This window comes from Struthio camelus, chromosome 1 (assembly GCF_040807025.1).
Source record: "Struthio camelus isolate bStrCam1 chromosome 1, bStrCam1.hap1, whole genome shotgun sequence".
NCBI lineage: Eukaryota > Metazoa > Chordata > Aves > Struthioniformes > Struthionidae > Struthio > Struthio camelus.
Window position 1 is genome coordinate 53,717,481 of NC_090942.1, and position 21,650 is coordinate 53,739,130.

General features: G+C 37.1%; 1 protein-coding gene across 9 annotated transcripts in view; it reads right to left on the reverse strand.

The window, feature by feature from the left end:
- Positions 1-21,650, reverse strand: part of ANKS1B (ankyrin repeat and sterile alpha motif domain containing 1B) — a 442,229-nt gene that overhangs the window by 291,661 nt on the left and 128,918 nt on the right. For all 9 annotated transcript variants that reach the window (XM_068938515.1, XM_068938509.1, XM_068938473.1 and 6 more), the window contains one exon: positions 18,948-19,113. In XM_068938515.1, coding sequence (XP_068794616.1) covers positions 18,948-19,113 — 166 coding nt within the window. The remainder of the gene's footprint in view (positions 1-18,947; positions 19,114-21,650) is intronic.

Genomic DNA, 21,650 nt, shown 5'->3' on the forward strand with positions numbered 1-21,650 from the left:
AATATATATCTGCAACTGTCTTGATGAAAGCACTTGAAGCTATAACTGGCCTGATCTTGGATGTGGCAGCTATTTCAGGGTAGTGTTTGGAATTAATTACCAGTGAAGTGCATTCCAGTGGCAGCAGGGGATCTGCTTGGTTGTTTCTGTATCATCCATGAGACTTGGGTATGACTATTATCAACTTTTTATTTCCTCTAATCACCCACCTGCACAAATACACTTTAGAACTGCTTCAAGCTTGCATAACCCTTGTAATACCAGGCAACAGTCTGGAAAAACATCTCTCATTAAAAACTAATGAGAGATGATGGGTGATTTCCACCATTTCCTGAGTAACCTTTTGAGACTGTCTCTGCAAGCTGTTGATGCCTAATTGAGCATTCAAAAACAATGCTACACAGTTGCCATATACTTGTTTTTTGTGAAAAAGGTTTGTGCTTTTTGTTGGCTTTTGCATATTTGAAAGGTTTATAGTGAAATGACTGCATTGTCTGTGATAGATATTTCATAGATTAACACATTTGCCCTGTGTCAGCTTGTAGTCATCATGTTTCCGGATGTTCAGGGAAAAGCACAGGGTGTAGTTACAGGTGCCAAAATATTTTTATTTATTTCAGTCATTCACTAAAAACTTGAATGCCTACTGATCTTGTAAAAAACATGCAGAAAAGGGCTATACAGATTGTGGAGGTTTTGCTTATTTTTAAATTTCTGTTATTAGTGAGAGCAGGACTGGGCCACTGATTGCTATTATAGGCACGCCTTAGCGCACAAGGTTTCTTCTATAACCTTAACAGAATATCCAAACTGTGCTTTGCAGAGAATACTGCTTTAAATATAGTACATTCTAGATGAATTAAGCTTCATTTTCAAATCATCTCAGAATATAACCAGCAAAAGATGATGGGAGTAAGTGCTCTTAAACCATTTAAGTACTACTCATGATAGCCATACTCCCCAGGGACTGAGCTCAGTAATAATTAGATTTAAGCAATCTTGAAAATAAACCTCCCAATATTCACCTAGCAAAGAAATGCAATCTATGGCCACAACATATTCACAAGCTTCAGTTATTCTGAAGTATAAATTACTATTAAGCTCTTTATCAGAACACTAAAAGAATAAAGCAAACTAAATATTTAAAAGCTAGAGAGCACTAAAATGATATTTTAAAATGTTTCAATATTCAGGTATTCTTATTTAAATATTCTTATTTAATATCTTGTAAATTGTTGAGTGACCTCTGAGACCTCAACTGGCAATTTAAAAGTTTTGCATACGTTTTTGTGTATGTGCTATATAGAGCATATATTTTGTTCCAAACTAGAAATGTATACTGTATTTTGTATAACAGTGTACTAATTAAGCGTAAAGAAGTTGTCCAGCAAGTAGTGTTCACTACTGATATACAGTCAGAATTAATAGAATTTTCAGAGTCTTTACTGCTCATTTCAAAGCAAAATGGAAACATCTGCATGAGACCAGGTCAGATATCTAGTCCGATATGTTGCCCCAATGATGTCCACATGATTTGTGAATGATAAAGGAAATACTGTGGACAGTTTTGTAATAACATAGTCAACGTTCCAATCACAAGCACTTAATTTGTGGCACTACAGCATTAGAGTTTTTAGCACTTTAAAAAATAATCACTCATTCATATTATTTAATTTCCAAATTATTTTTTCTAACAATTAACACCCCCCCCAAATTTGCATATATTATTTTTACTTATTTTTATTTATACTTGGTATTTTCTTCTGAAAAAACCTCAACTTTACCTTTTCATTAATAGTCCCCCAATAATTTATTTTCTATTAGGTGTGTAATACATTTAGATGCGATGACATGTTACAATAGTATTATATGGTTATGCATTATTAACTCTTGTCTTCTGATTGACAAAGCTGCGTTTACATTACTTCTTCATTTTTAAGAGCTGCAGCTAACTATATAAAGTAAAAAAAAAAAAGATACCACAAAACTTCAAACAGTCAAGATGTAGTTCTATTGATAGCAAGTGAATAAATCAAAGTTTCCAAACCATGTAGCTTTGGCCTGTTTTTTTGACACAGAATCAAATGGACTTAAAAATCAATTGGACAAAGAAGAATATTCCAGCACAGTGGGGCAGAAATGAAGTAGCTGATCCCATCCAGGCAGCAACAGCAAAAGAGAGATCATAATACACTAAAAGCATGCATTTTTTGCCAAGTTTGCTGAAGAAAAATATGGCTTAAAACTATCTAACATCTCTTAACCTCAAGCCTGTAACTACAACAGAGAATCACAATTCAATTGCACTCGATTTTTTTCTGTTTTCTTTTCTTTCTTAAAAGAATGAAATACCCTTGCTCTTTTTCAGACCATATTTCATGGTCAATATGTCCCTCTTTAGAGTAAAAATTCATATAGCAAAAATTCAGATAGTCTGGCTGAGTTCTCCCATCAAGGCCAGGAGAAGGGGAAGGCCAAAATAAAGCTAACTCAGGAAAGCGTACCATCCACGCAGCAAAGAACCTACGTATTTCCATAATTCTTAGCACTCATTTTTACATGTATTCATTTTCAAAAAGTTTCTAAAGAATAATCTGCCATATATGATCACATATGAGTCCCTCCTGATGCCCCATACTCTCTCTAAATTGTAGCCCTCCTCATATAAGACTGAAGGGAATACCAGGGACATATATTTCAGCAGTAATGATCACCAGGGCTACCTGCTCCTCCTGGCTGAAACATTTCTGCTTACTTTGATTTTCCTCAGATATCCTCCAACTCTTTCCTCCAACTCTTACACTGTGACTTGGCCTAAACAAAAGGCAGAACTCATAAAATTTCTGTCAGTCTTACTATCAGAACTTCTAACCAGCATGAACTTCGTATTTCAAATGTCATTAATTGATTAGAATATGAGTCACAAGTTCATTTCACATTGTATTTACAAAGTTGATATCTAGCATTTGAACGTGCAATTTATAAAATGTATCACACCTTTTCTGCTATTTGCAATGGTTTCACGGGGCATTTAATACTTTCATTAAATTTATCTATGACAAGTCCTTGTTAAAGTCATCCCAGGTTGGATGAGAGAACTCTGAGAGCCTTTACCAGAAAAAAATATTTCCTGTAAATATTTCCACATATTATTTACAAAATAGTCACAGCATTTTTTTGATATTTTTTCATCATAATGTAAGACAGAAATAGATGTCAAAGTAATGGAATTGCTCTGGGAGAGAAATTAGCCTCAACCCCAGTACTATTGGTAGGAAATTGGTTTTAATTGTACTAGATCACTTAAATATCTTCCAGCAAGTAGAGAACGGTATCTGAAAGAAAAAGGGCATGGATGGAACAGCTCTCCTGGAGCTAGAGAGGCAAGAATGTTTTACTAACAGCTGCTTTTAATATTCTCATGCAGCATAGATGCTAATGCATACAGTAATATATACTGTCTTATAGAAAGAATAATATACCCTGGAACAAAAAGTATTGAACGGTTTTCTGAAGACTTTTCCTGTTTTTAGAAATAATAAAGCAATTAAGTGTTTTCTCAAACATTCTTACTATGGATTTTTCCAAATCTGCGGTGTTTGAAGGCATAGCCTGATATCCTTACTGCAGTAGAAAATGACTCTCACTAGCTAGTGGTAAAGCTATGTTGCATCTATATGTATGGGGAATGGCAATGCTAGCCCACTCCCGTCCTGTTTTGCTATACAGTATTACCCTAGAAAAGTAAAATCTTACATTTCTTGCACACTCCAAATTTCCTTTGGAGGTAGCCTGCATAAAAATGAGAATGGTATAAAAAGAATAAAAATGATATCTATGCAAAGTAATAGAAACTTTTTGGCAGCAAGCTGCATGCTGCCATCAGGACTGGCAGATGCAGAAAGGGAGACAGAAGCAGAGGAAATGGAAGTAAATTAGATTTTTTAAAATTATTTAACTTAAAATAAAACAGGAGGGAAAAATCTCTCTTTTTACAGAATGTAACACTGATTACCTTCACTAGGAATCAATGTTTTTCTATTTTTTAATCATCTCTGACACTGAACAAAACAAATAAATCTGTTCATTATGTAGAGAAATGCTTTATTTTAGTAATTGCTTAATATTTTCACAAATATTTTGATTTTTACAAAATTTACCAAGCTATGCCAAGATTTCTGCTTTTCACATGTACTAAAGTTAGTAGAAAAGTTTGTTTAAAAAATCTCATAATGCATATCATGAAAAAGTGAGCTCTCAGTAACAATTAAAGGTATTGAAATATTAACTACAATATCCTTAAATTTTCACAAAAATACTACATTAAAATTCTTACCTATAGAACTGGAGAAGTAAAGACAGTGGAAATAGGGTATGAAGTATTTATCTTTATAGTTACTATTTAGGACCTGATTCAGGCCAACACTGAAAATTATTTTTAACTACATTCAGCGGATTGTATGATAAGCTAAAATCATACCCTAACTGTGGTGCAGTCTGTCAGAAGGAAACTGCTGGAGGTTGTCAGTCAGAAAGACAGGCAAAAATTTTTCAGTTTGGATGAGGGTTTATTTATTTATTTATTGCTAGTCTAGGTATCCTAAAACTGCAGAAGAAAAGAGTAAGGCTACTGATCACCTTCATGCCACATCAAAGCCAATGGATCTTCCCTGTAATACCTGGGGAAGCCCAGTAACTGTATAGCAGATGATCCCTACAGAGAAGAATGATGGAAAGAAGGGAGGGAGGAATGGACAGAGCTGTAATTTAGAGAACTCTCAACATCTGTTAGCAGAGCTACCAGACTGACATATGAATGTGGTGTGTAGCTAGTTGGAAATTTTTTGAAAACAATAAAATAATAAAAAATATAAAAATTGATTATTCAAAATTAATTTAGAGGGGGGCGGAAATGTATCATTTTCATAATATTTTCATTAGCAATTACTCTCAGAGCAGGAAGGGACTTCTAGTGTGTGTTTTCCAGAAAGACCAATGGGAGGAAAGACAAAGATTGCAGGGCAGATAGCTCACAAACCTGATGTTTTGATCATTTAGTTCAGGGGTCCTACTGGACTTCCACCTAGGTGTGACAGAACGAGGCAGGGCCCAAGCACATATGTATGTCTTGGCCTGACATGCAGTTGGGATGTAGCTAGGATTTGAAACACAGGCCCAGTGCTAAAAGCACTCCAGCATCCTATGCTATAGATGTAGTCACTGACATTATAGCCTGGCATTTAAGGTTCTCAGCGTGATCCCTCATGTCCTACATAAGTGCCCTAATACTGAATACAGAAAGAGAAGAGATCATCTAAGTCATCAGATCTAATCCCAGAAATACAGGCAATCATATAATGATAGTTTTGCTGAGAGGCAGCTGTAGAGTACACCTCCTCTATTCATCATCCACAAGTCACAAAGCACTCCCTAATACAGTGTATTAAACTTGCAACCCTTAATACAAAAGATCAAAAGCCTCAAAAACTACACAAAGAATAGGAGAGATTAGGAGCACTTTTAATGTCATAACTTTCTGAGAATGCCTGCATGATCCTAATAGGTAGATATTGCAGTTTCTAAGGATTAATCATTCAGAGTAGAGCAAGTTTATCATGAGAAACTGAGAGACCAAAACAATGAAGAAATTCATCTGTGACAGAACTCAGTGCTTTGTGTGTTTCAAGATGTATCTATACTGCATTTCCAGTTCCAACTAGACTGTTTCTGAAATTCATTTTAGGCTTTTTCATAGCATTTGAATTGCATTGCATTATAGTAATTATAGGGAAAATACTGACTCTTAAGGACTGGATCTCTCAAAATTTTAGGATTCTGTTTCATTCCAATGCATAATAGGAGAATATGCAAACTGTTGAGTATTACAGTGTAAGTAGTATAAAGTATAAGATAGTTCCTTCCTCCCAACTTCTAAAAGGGAGTAATATTCAACCTGAACAGGTTTGTAGAAAATTATTCCTTTTACTGGTGTACTAGAAGACACACACAATATTAGATAAATGCCTACTGAAGATCTCCATGTAGTGCTATATACCCATTACACAAACTAGTACTCCTCGAGAACACACCAGATGCATGTAAAACGAAAACAAATTGATGGTAGAATTAAGTTTTACTATTACCACTACTATTAGCAATTTGATGTTTTTTAAGCCAATATGATGATTCCTCGCATATCAGTTAAATGATAATCACGTATAAAAGTGACAATTACTTATATCTCCTCCATTTTAAAATAATTTGAGGAACATTTTGAAGCAATGGATTACTCACAGCATGGAATATTTTGTACATGGCCCATGTATATTTCATCCTAGATTCAACCCCACTTGCAAAGGATGCTGCAACTAATAGCCATTTAACACAGACAAAGTCAAATCCTGATAAATAATATTTGCATATTGGCTTTAAAATGCAGAGTACTTCAAAATAATTATGTTCTTTTGAATTATTGTCTTGATTTGAAAAAAATGGCTTTGTCTGACAGTATGCAGTCAAGTGTATAATGAGATCATCCTAGATGGTAATCACACTGGAATGGATGAAGCTCTTGGTCAGAATGTATGCACTTTGATGAGAAACACTTTCAGCACTCATCTGCAAACATTGTCCAAAACTCCCTTGAAAACTAACTTTTTTCAACTGTACTTTTATAATAAAAAAGCAATGAATCATCACAAAATGTTTAACATATGCCAAGCAGCAGCCTTTTTCTTTATCTTCCCAGAGAAAATGTAAGCTAGTCCTTTGGAAAGTGGAATTACTTTAACCATATAAACATGTTTATTGGAACATACCAGGCAGGTGGAGCCTTGCATGCATTTCGACTATGAACTGGTTATCTGGTATCACTCATGCCCATGTGCTTTACCTTCAGAAATGACACAACATTTTTAAGAATAATATTTTGTTGTTAAGGATGTTATCAAAGATGTCATCCAGAGGAGAATATGAAGGAGAGCAATTATCTTTATTATATACTAAAACCCTCTTAAAAGGATGATAAGGTTGTAAAGGAAAGTACATTAAACTGGGAATGTAAGAATTAAAGTGGCTTGTGCAACCTTACTTCAGCCTCTCTGTGCACATGCATTCTGAAGAAGTCTTTAATGACATGATTGCAATACTAGTTTTCCACAAAGCCTCTGCTTCATTATTTTTACCTAAATATAGAAGAAAAACTCATAGGATGATACACTTCCATCTGAAGAAAATGTTAAATGACAGCTACTTAGACTACAAATTTTTAACCAACTGATTCATCCAATTTCTATCCAAGAGTTTAAAAAGATCTGGCAGAAAGCTATCCCAACAAATCATGCTGTTCTTTAATAGGACTTGGAATACGATAATGTTTGAGAAGACTGGAAGAAAGCTAATGGAATAATCTGAGTAGTTATAGAGTTTCAGCCTGATGTCAGGAATTATGGAATAGCTGATACGGATCACCATTAATAATAAATGAAAGGTGCATAATTCATGATAATTAGCATAACTTCAGAGAAACTGGACCTGATTAAGCAACCTGATTTTTAAACGAGGTTATAAGTTTGTTTAATAAAGGTAAATAGAGTTAATGTGACATTCACTTTCATAGAACATTTGGGTTAATATTACATTTGGGTTATTAAAATTTAGTAACGATGTGGTCTGTGTTTGCATCTGATGTTATTAAAAAAATAATGGTGGGTCTGGATGTATATGCATAAGAAGTATCCATTGTATTTATCCCTCACTTGTGCTTTTCAGACTCCCAATGAAAAAAAAAGTAACAGTTTTGCCCATCTTTATCCTGCAAATATGATTGGGGAGGGTAGGAGTAAGGTGAAAAACTCTGAGTATATCTCCTTTCTCCTAATACTCTCTGTTGAGATTTTGAGAGCTGCCAGTTAAATAGACAAGAATCATCCAAGAAAGTATGATCAGCCAAGAAACAATGATCATCGAATACTTCCACTGCCGCCTTCTCAATTTGTGACGCTGAAGTTATATTTTTGCGTTACTAGATAAATGCTGCTTTTAGCAAAAAGCAAGAAGTGAAATGAAACAAAAAAGGAAGATTTTTTTCTTCCAAATACAACAAAAAATTCATTTTTTAAATTAATGTTTTGCAGTTAAAGCCCATCACTCAAGTGATGGAGATTTTGGAGGATTTCACTTTTCTAGTTATTGTTTAATAGAGGAAGTTTGCCCACAACAGAAGTTTGTCTAAGTAAAAAATTGATATTTAAAACTCAGATTAACTAAGGAAAGAGCTGTGTAGAGGAACCTATGGTTTTACCTTATGATCTCCAGACTGCTTAGACTAGAAGCATCTGCTGGACGAAAAATTATTGAAATTCTTTATCAATCATTCTTTCATTCGTTTTGTTAATATATCTATAATTTGAGTCACATCATAATGAAATTAGAACTTTTTTTGTGCCATAGGAGTTACACATTGCTTTTCATTCTCCTTTCTTAACTTGAAGGATAGTAAGTATTCTATCAAGAAGGCTGATTCCCACATAGCAGCAAAAATTGAAACTATAAAGAAGGCATGCTTTTTTCTTTAAAAATTAGTAGGGGACATATTCACTGTTGGTATAACTGGTCAAAAACAGCAGATTAATAACACCTGGCAACAAAACAGAAATCATCATAGGACCAGAAAGACCTGTGAACTGTGCTCCTTTGAGTACCATATTACTGAATACTAATATAAAACATCCTAATGGTATCCCAAGAATTGTAACAATTGCTGCAGAAATATATAAAAAAGAAAATGGGTATGAAAATGTTAATATGATAAAATAGACCTCCTGAGCTGCCTACATCCTTGAGATTTTTACTTGGAGCAAATAAAATTTGATTAGTGATATTTAATATTATGATGGGAGTAAGATTAAGAATTCTTGTGGGTTTACATCCGTAAAAAAAACCTGAAAGACAGAAGCAAATTAGTGCTTGCTAGATAGTGCTAAATTGCCCACTGTTTCAAGAAAAGAAGCTTTTCAGTCTGTGAAAGTCACAGTAAGATTATACATTAATAGAATATTATTCAGTTGCAGAGCTGCCTCTATTTCTTCTTTTCTTCTCATGAGTACATACAGGATTTCTTGGAGCTTAAAAAAATACACAGAAAATGTCCACAGCATTGTTCCCATGGCCAAACATAATTAAATGGGATAACAAGCTAAAAAACTTCTCATTAACTTTGCAATAATTCCCTTGAAGTAACCGAAGATGATTTCAGATTAAGACGATAACTTAGTAATTGAAATTGCATCCCTATGACGATCTGTCTTTTGGAAACAACAGAAAAATAATGTGAGAAAACTGAATTTGAAATTATCAAAAAATACTTAAAAATAGAAAATAATTATAAATTTATAATTTACATTATAGTCATATCAGCAAAGACTCTCCAGATATAATTTTCAGAAATTTTTTCTTTTACATTTTTAAAGGAGCTTATGCTTAAAACAAATAGTATTTGAACTGAAGAAAAAACAACAAAATGCATTAAAGAAGAGCTCTATTTTATGTATATTTTATTCTTCCATCAGCACTCCCTCAAGCTCTATTAAAATTCTAAGTGAAATTAAAAAATCTTAATTGTAAACATATGCTAGTGCATTAGATGAGGATACTTTTGATGAGCACTGTGCACTCTATACTATGGCAGTAAGAATGACAAATTTGAAATGTGTCATTGCTGAAACTCAGTCAGGAGAAGGTTAGTTTGGGTTCCAATACACTCTGTTCTGGCAAAGATTTGTATCTTGGAGCTCTGAATGTGATCCTTACATCTTTATAAATTAATCTGTTAAAACAAGTAATTTGAGAAATTCTGTACTATAGCCAAATTCTCCCATATGGCCCAGAAACAGGTTAAAGGAAGACAAATAAAAGTAGAGAAAAAGTATGCACAGGTCTCATAATTAGGGCTGGGCGATATATTTTACCATTAGTAAGTTATTGGCTGAAGAATACAGTAGAAGACTTTTCAGAAAACATTTTCAATTTTTATTTTAAAGTAAATTTCACTAAAAAGCAGGTAAAAAGTTCCAGCAAAAATGAAAAATGAAAAATGCTTTCAGTCTAGCTAAATATAACATTTAGCTGAAAAAAAATCTGTTTTTCGGTTCAACCGCTTCAGGTCTTTTTATTACCTTCCTCATTCTCCTCTTCTTACACAGAAAAAGGAAAATATATTAGGGAATGATATGTAGATATTATCATCCAGACTTCTACAGAGGCTAATACCTGAAATGACCACATATGGACAGAAATGAGAAAAGAACTTGAACATATTGTGATACAGAGTACACACCTTTGGAAGATCTCCACTGGACACTTTACCATCCTTTGGAGTCCTCCACAGTGACAAGGCAGCACGAATAGACACTATTAAGTGTGCTAATAAATTTTCAGGACCATTCAGGGGCTGCCCAAAATTGCTTCTAGAAGATTTGCTGGAGAGCTCTGTCCTAGCCATATGTTAGATCTCCTATGTCTTGACTCCAAAAAAATATTTGGATTGCTGCAATATAGGAAATGTATGGAGATTAGTGAATAAAAATGTATGTAAAAAATCAGGTAAGGAGCTAATGATGCTAAAATTAACTAATGATGAATAGTGCTGTAAAAAGGAATGGATGCAAACTGTAGTGGTCTTTCTGAAGGACCATTTTGGAGGTCAATATTGTTTAATACTTTTATCACTGATCTTGATACAAAAAGCCGGAGCGTGTTGATGACATTTGTTAAACATAACAATTTGGGTCCCTAAGAATATAGTGCTATTTTAGAGATAATGTCAATAACTTGAAGAATCAGAATATAATACAGAGCTCTCTCAAAAGCACCTCAAAAAAGAGGTGCATCTCAGAAGACACGGAAGGCTAGAGTAGTAGACAAGATATGAAATTATTGAGTCAAACATTGAAAGGTTATATGCTTAAAGACCATCAACTACAATGTAGAAACTCAGAAGTAGAAAATAATTAAGAAAAATGCTTAATGTAAGAGCTGCTGCATGTAACTGTGAATTAGGATAGATTCAACTAGCACATTCCAGTAGAGATTCAGGGAAGTGTTAGCACTATTGCACAAGGCACTGGTGAGATTTCATCCGCAATATTAGGTACAGTTTTGATCACTCGTGTTCCAGAGAGATGAAGAGATGCAGAAAAGATTGCTAGAATCACCAGGGAAATAGAGAGCTTGTTTTATATGAGGAAACTTGAGTATCTTGAATCCTTGTAAAACAAAGGCTGAAAGGGTTGCTATCTAAAAACAAAGATAAACGAAGGAAAATTAAAAAGCTGCTTAAGATAAAGAATAAAACCAAGACAGGAACCTATGAGTGTCAGTTGACCGTGAATACATTGAAGCTGGAAATGAGAAGCTTCTTAATCATCAGTTGTTCTGAAACACACTTCCAGTCAGAGTAACAGGCACAAAAAGACAAATCTTGAGAAGTTTACTGAAGGAACTACACAAAGAAGGCTAGAACCTAAGATTTCTCCCTTTAAGGGGAGTATCCTCATCCTGTTAGCACACAGTGAGATTCTTTTACTCATTCTTCTCGTGGCCTATGAATCTTTGATACTATTCTGTGCTAAAAGTCAAGGGGATTAGACTGCATAGAACAATCTGACAATTGGGGAACTTTCCTGAAATATGGAAGCATTTCCCTGAGGCCAAAAATGACTTAGAATAGAAACAATTGCTTCCTGAGAAAGAATTCAGGTATTACATTGTTGTGGAAACACAAGTGTCAGTCAGTCATCTACTCCACCTAATGGATGCAACTCACAATAGGTATTAATCAAATATGCACCTTGAGTTTCTTACTGACAAACTCTAAGTGGCTCTATACTTCTCACTCAACATACAGATGAGTTACACTCTTTGGAGACACTGTCTCCTTGAATGATAGATGGAAGACTAAGGGACATTATGATCATTCATACATCATATCCAGGCCCTGAAGGCACTCACAGGCCTCGCTGTCTCTGTCTACCTTCCTGGGGCCTCCCCCTATCCTGTCCAGGCCCAGAACTCCATTTCAGCCCAGCCCACGGCCATCAGTCCCTGCTCAGTGATGGTGTAGTGGTTCTGGCCTCCAGCTCTCCCACATGGATGGCCATGGGCTCCATTGATCCTGACCTAGGGCAATGGACCCACTTCCTAGTTTGACCTTGGACAGGCCTTGTCACCATGGACTTGCCTGGCAATCACTGGTCCTGACCCCCACCTCTGGACTGACTTCCTGGCTTGACCTCAGACCCGACTCATCACCATGAACTTGCCTAATGATCTGGACTCTTGGTTGAACATGGCCATGATCTCTAGATCTGCCCTGCTCCCTCGCTTCGGTACTGTGGGACTTGACCCTGGCTGGCAAAGCCCCTGCCCTGCCAGCTTCGCTGTGCCCCTCGACTTTCCAACCCTGAGGGAGCAGCCAGCCCTTGCTGCTCCCTTACAGTTGGCTCAGGCTGTCTTGAGCCCTGAACCTGCGGCTGAGCAGGGCCTTGCCTCCTATGACTTCTCCTGAGGGTCTGGCCCTGCCCTGGCTTCTGATCTCCCTGCAGTGCAGGCTCCTGAGTGAACCCCTCAGTGCTTTAGGGGTAGCCAGGCCCCTTCCCTTCCTCCAATTCACCCAGTCTCCAGCGCTCATTGGGGTGGCCTGAACCCCCCTGCCCACACACAGCCCCAAGCCCAAGTCTCCCATGGCAGGTCTCTTTCCCAATTCCCAGTACCTGCTCTGCCTCCGTGTCCCCTGAAATATCTCACTAGTGCCCCACAGGAATTAAGCTTCTCTACAGCAAGACCCTTCTGAGCCCAGATCTCTGTAATGGGTGAAGACACTCCTTGCTAAGAGGGGAGGCTGCTGTCAGAGCCCTGAGGGCATTAATAAGCCTTAACATCCCTGACTAGCCTCTCTGGGCTCCCCCACCCTGCCGGGGCCCAAGATCCCATTTCAGCCCAGGCCAGGGTCATCAGTCCTTGCCCTATGATGCTGTAGTGGTCTCCAGCTCCACAACAACCCTGCCCCTGCCTGGCTACAGGCTCCGACAACCTTAATCCTGACCTGTGGGTAAACTGCCCAGGCCAGCCTCAGACCTACCTCATCACCATGTACTTCCCTAGTGATCTGGGCTCTTGGTTGAATCTGACCACAGTCTCCGATTCTGCCTTGCTCCCTCACTGGAGGTGGTGGGACGGGCCCCGGCTAGCAAGGCCCTTCCCTGCTGGCTGTGGCATCCCCAGCAAGTTCTCCATCCCTGAGGGAGCAGCCGGCCCGTGCCACTCCCTGATACATCAGGCCTTAGGCTTACTCCTTAGGAAATTCAGCACTTCTGGCAGGTAAGTAGCAGGGATTTTGAATATGCACCACAGTACCAAAAGCTTTATGGGACAATCAGTTGCTTCAGAAACACTGACCATCTGTTGTATATTGTAGTTATTCTGCAATAGAGATTGCCTTCTCTATTACGCTTCTTTTTCTGTACAGCTAATATGATTTTGCTTGATCACTGAAAGTATTTAATCCTGAGGAGTTAGACTGCAGGTCATGTGTTTAAGTGCACTATAACCTGCTATCTCTGGTTTAAAAAGTGTGTTTAAATGAAAGGCAGCACTTCTAGTGCTCTACTAGCAGTCATTCTCTTTGAAGCAATTTGGATAAGTGGACTTCAGAAGGTCAGTGCATGACCCTTTAGATCAATTATAGTTTCAAAATGACAAAGCATTGGTGATTAAGGCTAGCCTCTATAATTTCTCTTCCATAAAACAGACCAAATGGCATGCAAGCAATTTTTTATATCTGGTAATGTGATGCTCCTTTCTTACAACCACTTTGCACTGCTTTGCTTATAGCTAGAAAATAACTGCAAAAAATGAAGCTATAAATCTATTACTCAAGAAAACATGCAGTTCTTATCCTAGTCTCAATCTAGAGAATTGTAATGTTCAAATATTCAGGATAGCTGTTATGAAGATTTGTTGCTGAAAACAATCAGAGAATTGATGATCTGACCAATGGCACTTCATTTATCAAAGCAAGGTTTAGTGACTGATCTTGGCAACTCTGAAGAAGATATATATTTTAACTTTGATAACAATGTTATCACTGCTAGGCTATTTTTCAGTTCAGGTTTCTAAACAGCTATCTCCTAGATATCTGTATGAGATAGCTGACACAGTGTTAGACAGCAAACATAGGATTTTATATATATAGATACATGTATAGATTTTATATATTTTTATATATATTTATTGATATTTATATTTTTATTAAACCTATAGCAGAGGTGAGTAAACCCACTGGTTTCAAAAAATTTTAGGGACATTTTCACTGTAATGCTAGGAGAAGGATATCAGACTGAGAAAGCAAAAAGGAATGTTGCTGTAAATAGATCAGCTTGCGGACTGTATATATATACATATATATATATATGATAATAATCCTGTAACAGGCATTTTTTGTTAGTTTCCCTGCTAAGATTATGAGGCAATAAAAAATACGGAAAAGATGTTTTCCATTATAGTTGTTTTACTGTCTTGCATGGTTCTCCTTACAAGTTACTGGCATGTAAGGGCAAGTAAATTTTCTAAATAAGAAAGACATCATGACTGACAATACCAAGATTTCTCCAAAATACATTTAGCTGACCAGAACAGCTGCAAGATATCTCCTCCTTGATGTTTAAACCTCTTGTCTTGTGTTTGCCTGTTGCAGGCTAGCAGCAACACATCTCATGCTAAGAGCTCAGCACAAGCTAAGCACCTAAGTATTTACTCTATTTCTCAAGTGGATTTTGCAGCCACACTGAGCTCTCTATTGCTGCAACTGGACTGGTTCCAGAGCTGAAGATAGCTCACTAAGGTCCGCTCGACCTGCAGTCACTGTAAAGTTAATGTGACTGAAAAAGTAAGTCCTTGAACTAAAATTCCCTTGTCCAAGGGAGATTTTCATGCAGTACACAGGCAGTAATGTTTCTTCCTATTATTGAGACGCTATGCTAACAGCTTCTTTAATCTGGGCAGCCAGCCCAACTTTCCCAAATGAGGAATTTTTTTTCAAGTTATTCACAGAAAACATAGTTTGAAAAGTCCTCTGTGTTCCCTAATGATACACAATGAGAACATAAAAACCCTTTAAATAGTAATGAGCATCAATCATTATTAATAACTTAGCACAGAGACTGCCACCCAGTCCCATGCTTAGGGACTTTCTGCAGCAGAAACTGGAGAGGCCGACTTGATCTCTCTATCAAGTATGGACGCACACTGAACTCCAGCCAAAAAATTATAATTCTAATATTTTTATAATGTAGGCAAGATTACATTCTATATTTCTGCTAAATAAAATGGGTATGACATCATGAGGTGGAAGGATGGAATATGTACAACATAGACAAGCTACCAAGGATGTAAACTGGTAAGTCTATAAGGGTCTGCAACAGCACAGGTCCAAATGCAGTCTAACTACACTAGCATGGTGCTGCACACAAACTACTACTCCAGTATTACAGATACCAGATAACTGATCAAAATCATGCAAACTTCATGAAGATACTTGACAATGCCTACTTTAGGATTAAAATTATCCAGTGCTTTGAGCACCTTTTCCAGGATGATGGATTTGTTGCTAACAGTTCACAAAGTTTAATGCCTTATGAACTGTGCCTTATGAACTACTATAATTTATGGTTATTTATCAAGATTAAATGTCACATGTTTTTTTTTTTTAATGGAAGGGCAGTTGGAAAATTAAAATGAGCGTCAGAAATGTTGACTTTCAGGAAGGCAGATACTACTCTGGAATAACCCAACAGAAAGATTAGTACAATTGATTTATCATTTCTTACCAAAAAAAAAGCATCTTAAAGCCTAATTTCTATTTTATTTAGCAGAAAAATTGTCTGAAACAGTGCAGACTTCTCAAAACATTGTTTAATGCCCTTCCTCCCAAAAGAAGAAGAAAGGATCTTTTGATTTCAGATTTTTTAAAATTATATTTGAGGAGAATTTTGTTTTCTCTTTTGTTAGTAAGTATTTCAGAATATCCCTGTCAAGTGCTAACTGTTAGCTTAAAGGTAGAGATGTTGTGGAAGAGAGATGCCAACACACGCTGTCAACACTGTCTTATCAATCCATTGCAGAAACAAAGAACAGCTCAACTCAAACTCAGACACACATGCAATCTTTTTATTTTTAGATTAGTCCTAATGAGAAGCAATTGTTTTAGCTGCCAGCATAAACCAATAATGTAGGTCCGCATCTTCCTATATAAAGCTAATTTCTTGCAAACAGTCAGATGTAAAACTTGCACAACATAATGTCTTTCAGAGGTGGAAGTAACAGAAACTTTATGACTACTTTTGTTTCCTCCATGTTCAGCTTTTCTCCCCTATATCTAACCATCATTTACAACTTGTTGCATGTTCTCACGCTCTGCTCTTCCCTACCAGGTCAGGAACAAGCTTCAGGGAACTGCAAATTCCCCTAGAAGATCAAAGAATGACTGTGGTCAGATGATTATTCCCAGCAACCAGTTAGGAGCTTACTGGGGCCAGTTAATAATTATAATAATAATTATAATGCGCAGCTCTACAGCTTGAAAGGACCAGAGAGACCTTTCCTCTCAATATAGGAAAGGAGAATTTTCAATCACTGAGTGCAGTCAGTCTCACTTCTACTGGCAAGAAGTAGTAATGCTCCAAACAGTGGGGAGAGTTCACCAGTGTCCTACCACCTGGGGAAAGGAGGCTGACAGATGGAATTTTATGTTCAAAGTGCTGTCTCGTGCTCTGAAATGAACTCTACACATAACATAGTACAGCAATTTGAAACAGAGTATTCCCAAAGTTAGCAACACTCAGTGGCATAAGAACAGGAGAATTCAGGAAACAAGAAATGCAAATTAGATATTTGTTTTAAATGAATGATATCTGTAACCATACATAGATTATTCATGCAATAAATGTGTATTAACATTCACATACAATTATGCATATTATTAAGTAACTTATTACTCTCACTGACACAGCTGATTTTATTTGGGTTGTTTTTATTCTAAGATAATAGTCAACATGATTACAGATATGACTTACAAGCCATTTCAGTTATCTAATTATTATATTTATAGCTTAAAGTAAAACCACATTTTGGAATCTGCTTAACCATTCAGTGAAATTTTCTCCCAATAACATTTCAAGGAAAAGATCATAGTGGTATATGGAATTTGAGGAAACAAAGACAGAAGAATTACAGTACTGTCAACTTGTTGTTCATTATTGTGAACTTGCTGACCTTGTCAGATGTTAAAAAGATGATGGATGCCCTCATGAATATCCTACTCTGCAGCTGTGTTAATTGCGCTCTGGGCCTTAGACAGACTTCATATTTAACCATACACAAAATAGATTTTCAGATTAACACCTAAAAATGTCCTTTTTTTAGGATCTGGTTTTTCACACTGAACTTACAATGCCTATGAAAGATGCCTACCTTCAACAGAAAACAGGTTTCCAAAGCTCGATATCTGAACTAGTGAAAAGTCTACCAACCATTTTTAATACTAATTACAATGGAAAACTTTGCAGTTGAGCTCCATTACTATGGAGGCAGATCATGAACTCCCTCAGCCAATTTACAGGGTAGGGGCTTGGCAATCTTCCCATAGTAATAAATGTTTATGATGATTAATATAGTAGAAGTCTGAAAAACAGGGATAATTTGGCATTTTCTTTCTTTACTGAATAACAAACCATAACATTGTTTAGCATTGAAAGGTCTACTAATTTTCTTAGACTGTCAGAGTCAATTATCAATGAAGTAGAGCTTCAGCTACATGAGTAGGGTCAGATTTTGGCCCACTCTATGCAACTATGTTGTAAAGATGCTATCCTATTTTATGCCATCTATTTGATTACTGTTCATAATACAGGTTCCCTCAAGTCTTCTCTTGCACAACTGTTTTGGGGAGGCAGAAATTATGATCCACTCGACACTTATATACTGTGCCTGATACAGCTCTGGCACAGTTTGTTCCAATTCTAGTGCCTCTGTGAAGTCAGGAAGATGCTTCCCCTTGCACAGAATAGATGGTTAGCATGACGTTAGTCAATAATCATCTGTCGTTCTTATGTGTTTCCCAAGTTATGACTCATAATCAAGATAATACCAGCTAAAAAGTCAATGGCCCATTTCAGATAGTTCTGTGCTGCTGAGAATTCTCATTTGTCAAAGCAGTTTCTCGTTTCACTTAATTATAGTGAAATTACTATTTTCTTAAGTTATTTTACCAGGTGATGACTAAGGAAGAGTTTAAACAAGGGTAATGGAGGAAAGCATGTACATTTGGAGAATGTAAACAGAGTCCTTGTACATATTATCATTCATATTACTCAGCATAATTCTATAGTCTTGTAACTACTGTAACTCATAGCTGTCCAAAGCTGCAAAATACAAATAGCAATTTACCAAATTGAAAAGATCTTTCTGTGTCATTTCATATTTCTATCAGTTTTCATTCACTATTCCATCTGCTAAAAGGGAGCAGATCTTTCTTTATATAACATGGAAATTCAGAATATTTTTAAATTTTGTATCAGTTTTAGAATTTTGGTGCTAAGTTTTCTTTAAAAAACAGAAACAGGATGGTACAGAGATTACTGCAAAAATTTGTTTTCTAGTTTTGATTTTTCAGACTCTTCTTATATTTTTCTTTAAAACTGTTTTATCTTCCCTTCTATAGCATTCTGGTATTAAGTTATCTTGTGATAGGTTACTGAAGGCTGTATTTGTGCTGAGATAATTTGACAGAAAGCATTGTATTGTTAAAAATATCATAAGCAGGTGAAATTATATACCTACCATAGTATTACACTTACACCAAAGATTATGTAAAGGATTATTTGGTGATTTACCTTGTCTCGAGGAAGGTAGTCTTGCTATCTCTAGGGAACAAGGTTTTTTGGTCACTGCTATGTCTATCGAATCACAAAGACTGCTGACATTTTCTGAAGGAACTGCAGCCAGAGGAACAGAGGGTATTGCTTCCAATGCATAAACTCTCTTCTTTGAATAAGATTCCTGAAAAGCAAAAATGCAACTAGGTAAAAGATATACTTGCTGAACAGCAACACAAGAAAAGAACCAGGTTCAGTAACTATGGCTAACAGAGTTTAAAATTCAGCAAGTTAAATATATCACATTCTGCTGAAATACAAATTGTAATTGACTGGAAGGATTACTTACATACTAGAGTAAAAAGATAACTTTTTTTGTTTTTAGAAAAAAGTTTTGTAATATAGTACTGTATAGGCACAGAGATTGGTGGATTGAGAACTGGCTGCACGGCAGAGCTCAGAGGGTTGTGGTCAGTGGTGCGGAGTCAAGATGGAGGCCGGTAGCTAGCGGTGGCCCCCAGGGGTCAGTACTGGGTCCAGAATAGTTCAATGTACTCATCAACGACCTGGACGAAGGGACAAAACTGGGGGGAGTGGCTGACACACCAGAAGGCTGTGCTGCCATTCAGAGGGACCCGGACAGGCTGGAGAGCTGGGCGGAGAGGAACCTCATGAAGTTCAACAAAGGCAAGTGCAAGGTCCTGCACCTGGGGAGGAATAACCCCATGCACCAGGACAGGCTGGGGGTTGACCTGCTGGAAAGCAGCTCTGCAGAGAAGGACCTGGGAGTCCTGGTGGACAACAAGTCAAGCATGAGCCAGCAATGTGCCCTTGGGGCCAAGAAGGCCACATTATCCTGGGGTGCATTAGGCAGAGTGTTGCCAGCAGGTCGAGGGAGGTGATCCTGCCCCTCTCCTCAGCCCTGGGGAGGCCTCCCCTGGAGTACTGTGACCAGTACTGGGCTCCCCAGTACAAGAGAGGCATGGAGCTAATAGAGAGAGTCCAGCGAAGGGCTACGAAGATGATTAGGGGACTGGAGCATCTCTCATATGAGGAAAGGCTGCGAGAGCTGGGCCTGTTCAGCCTGGAGAAGAGAAGACTGAGAGGGGATCTGACCAATGTGTACAAGTATCTGAAGGGAGGGTGTCAAGAGGATGAGGCCAGACTCTTCTCACTGGTGCCCAGCAACAGGACAAGAGGCAACAGGCATACACTGAAACACAGGCAGTTCCATCTGAACCTGAGGAAAAACTTCTTTCCTGTGAGGGTGACAGAGCACTGGCACAGGTTGCCCAGAGAGGTAGTGGAGTCTCCTTCCCTGGACATATTCAAAACTTGCCCGGACGCGATCCTGGGAATATGCTCTAGAGGACCCTGCTTGAGCAGGGAGGTTGGACTAGATGATCTCCAGAGGTCCCTTCCAACCTCAACCGTTCTGTGATTCCGTGATTCTGTGATCTCTCTTGTTCAGATGCTTTCATTACATGTCATGAAAGATACAATTGCATTTACCAGTGCAATTACGTTGCCTTTGGGAATTATTTTTCAATATGTTTATATTATAAATAAGAAGGCTAAAGATGTCATGTATATTCTGAAGTCAAAACTCCAAAATGCCAGTGGGGATTATTATCTTCCATAAATTCTGAATGTACAGCAATACTGGCATAAGGTCCCTTAACAGTGATCCATACAGTGAATTCCTGTCATTAGCACATGTTGAGAAAAAGGGAATTAGCCAGAAGTTTTGCTGGTGCACTAAACTGTTCAATTGAACAAACCATGTCTGCTTCAGAACATGAATAAGCAGATGACATACTGTTTCACAAGAGTTTCTCGATTTCTGTGATTTTTACCTCAGCAGAAAGCAATTGCATGGACAAAGACATATATTCCCACATCTTTCTTAATCAGACACATGGATGCATGGGAAAGTCAAAGCACCATATGTAAATCAAACATGATATAATAAGATGCAAAGGGCTATTTGAAAGCTTCTTGGCAGCTAGATATTACAGCACTCCTCAGAAAATGACTAAAGAATGTGATGCCTAGACCAAGATGTAGAATTACAATTTCTTTTTCAATAAGAAAAACTCATATTGCCCAAGGTGCACTATGACTGTAGATAATTGGCCCTTTTCCTACTATAAATGATTTATAATGTTAGAGAATTTCTGAACAACTGAATTTTTTGCAGTTTTCCTATTGTGACCTACTTTTTCTGAAAGTTCAAAATCTGGTAATAATTCAAAGCCTCTAGAAGGAAAGGATTGAGACGGTAGCAACAGGAACTTCAAAATTCTAATTGATGACTTCAGTAGAACCAAATGTTAATCTTCTCCTAGGTTGGCCTGCCATTACTTGAAAATGAATACTGGAAATAGTTAACAAAAAATCATAGTAGTAGAAAATACACACAATATTAACCAGTACTTGTAAAAAAAAAAATAGGTTTCTGCTGGAAAATGATACAAGACCAGTGGTCAGTGTTCAAAATATGCCAAAGAAGAACATGTTTTTTTCCTGTTTGGCCCTTTTTCTATGTTTGTTTAGTCAGGGTTTGAGCTCTCTGCATTAGCAGTCTTACTAATATATATAAATAATAACTAGGTTAAGCTAGGGAACTCTAAATACATAACAAGGCATTAGACAAAGTTCATCAGTGGGCCACCTGCAACTTCTAAAAAGTAAGCACAATTTTATCACTGGAATAAATGT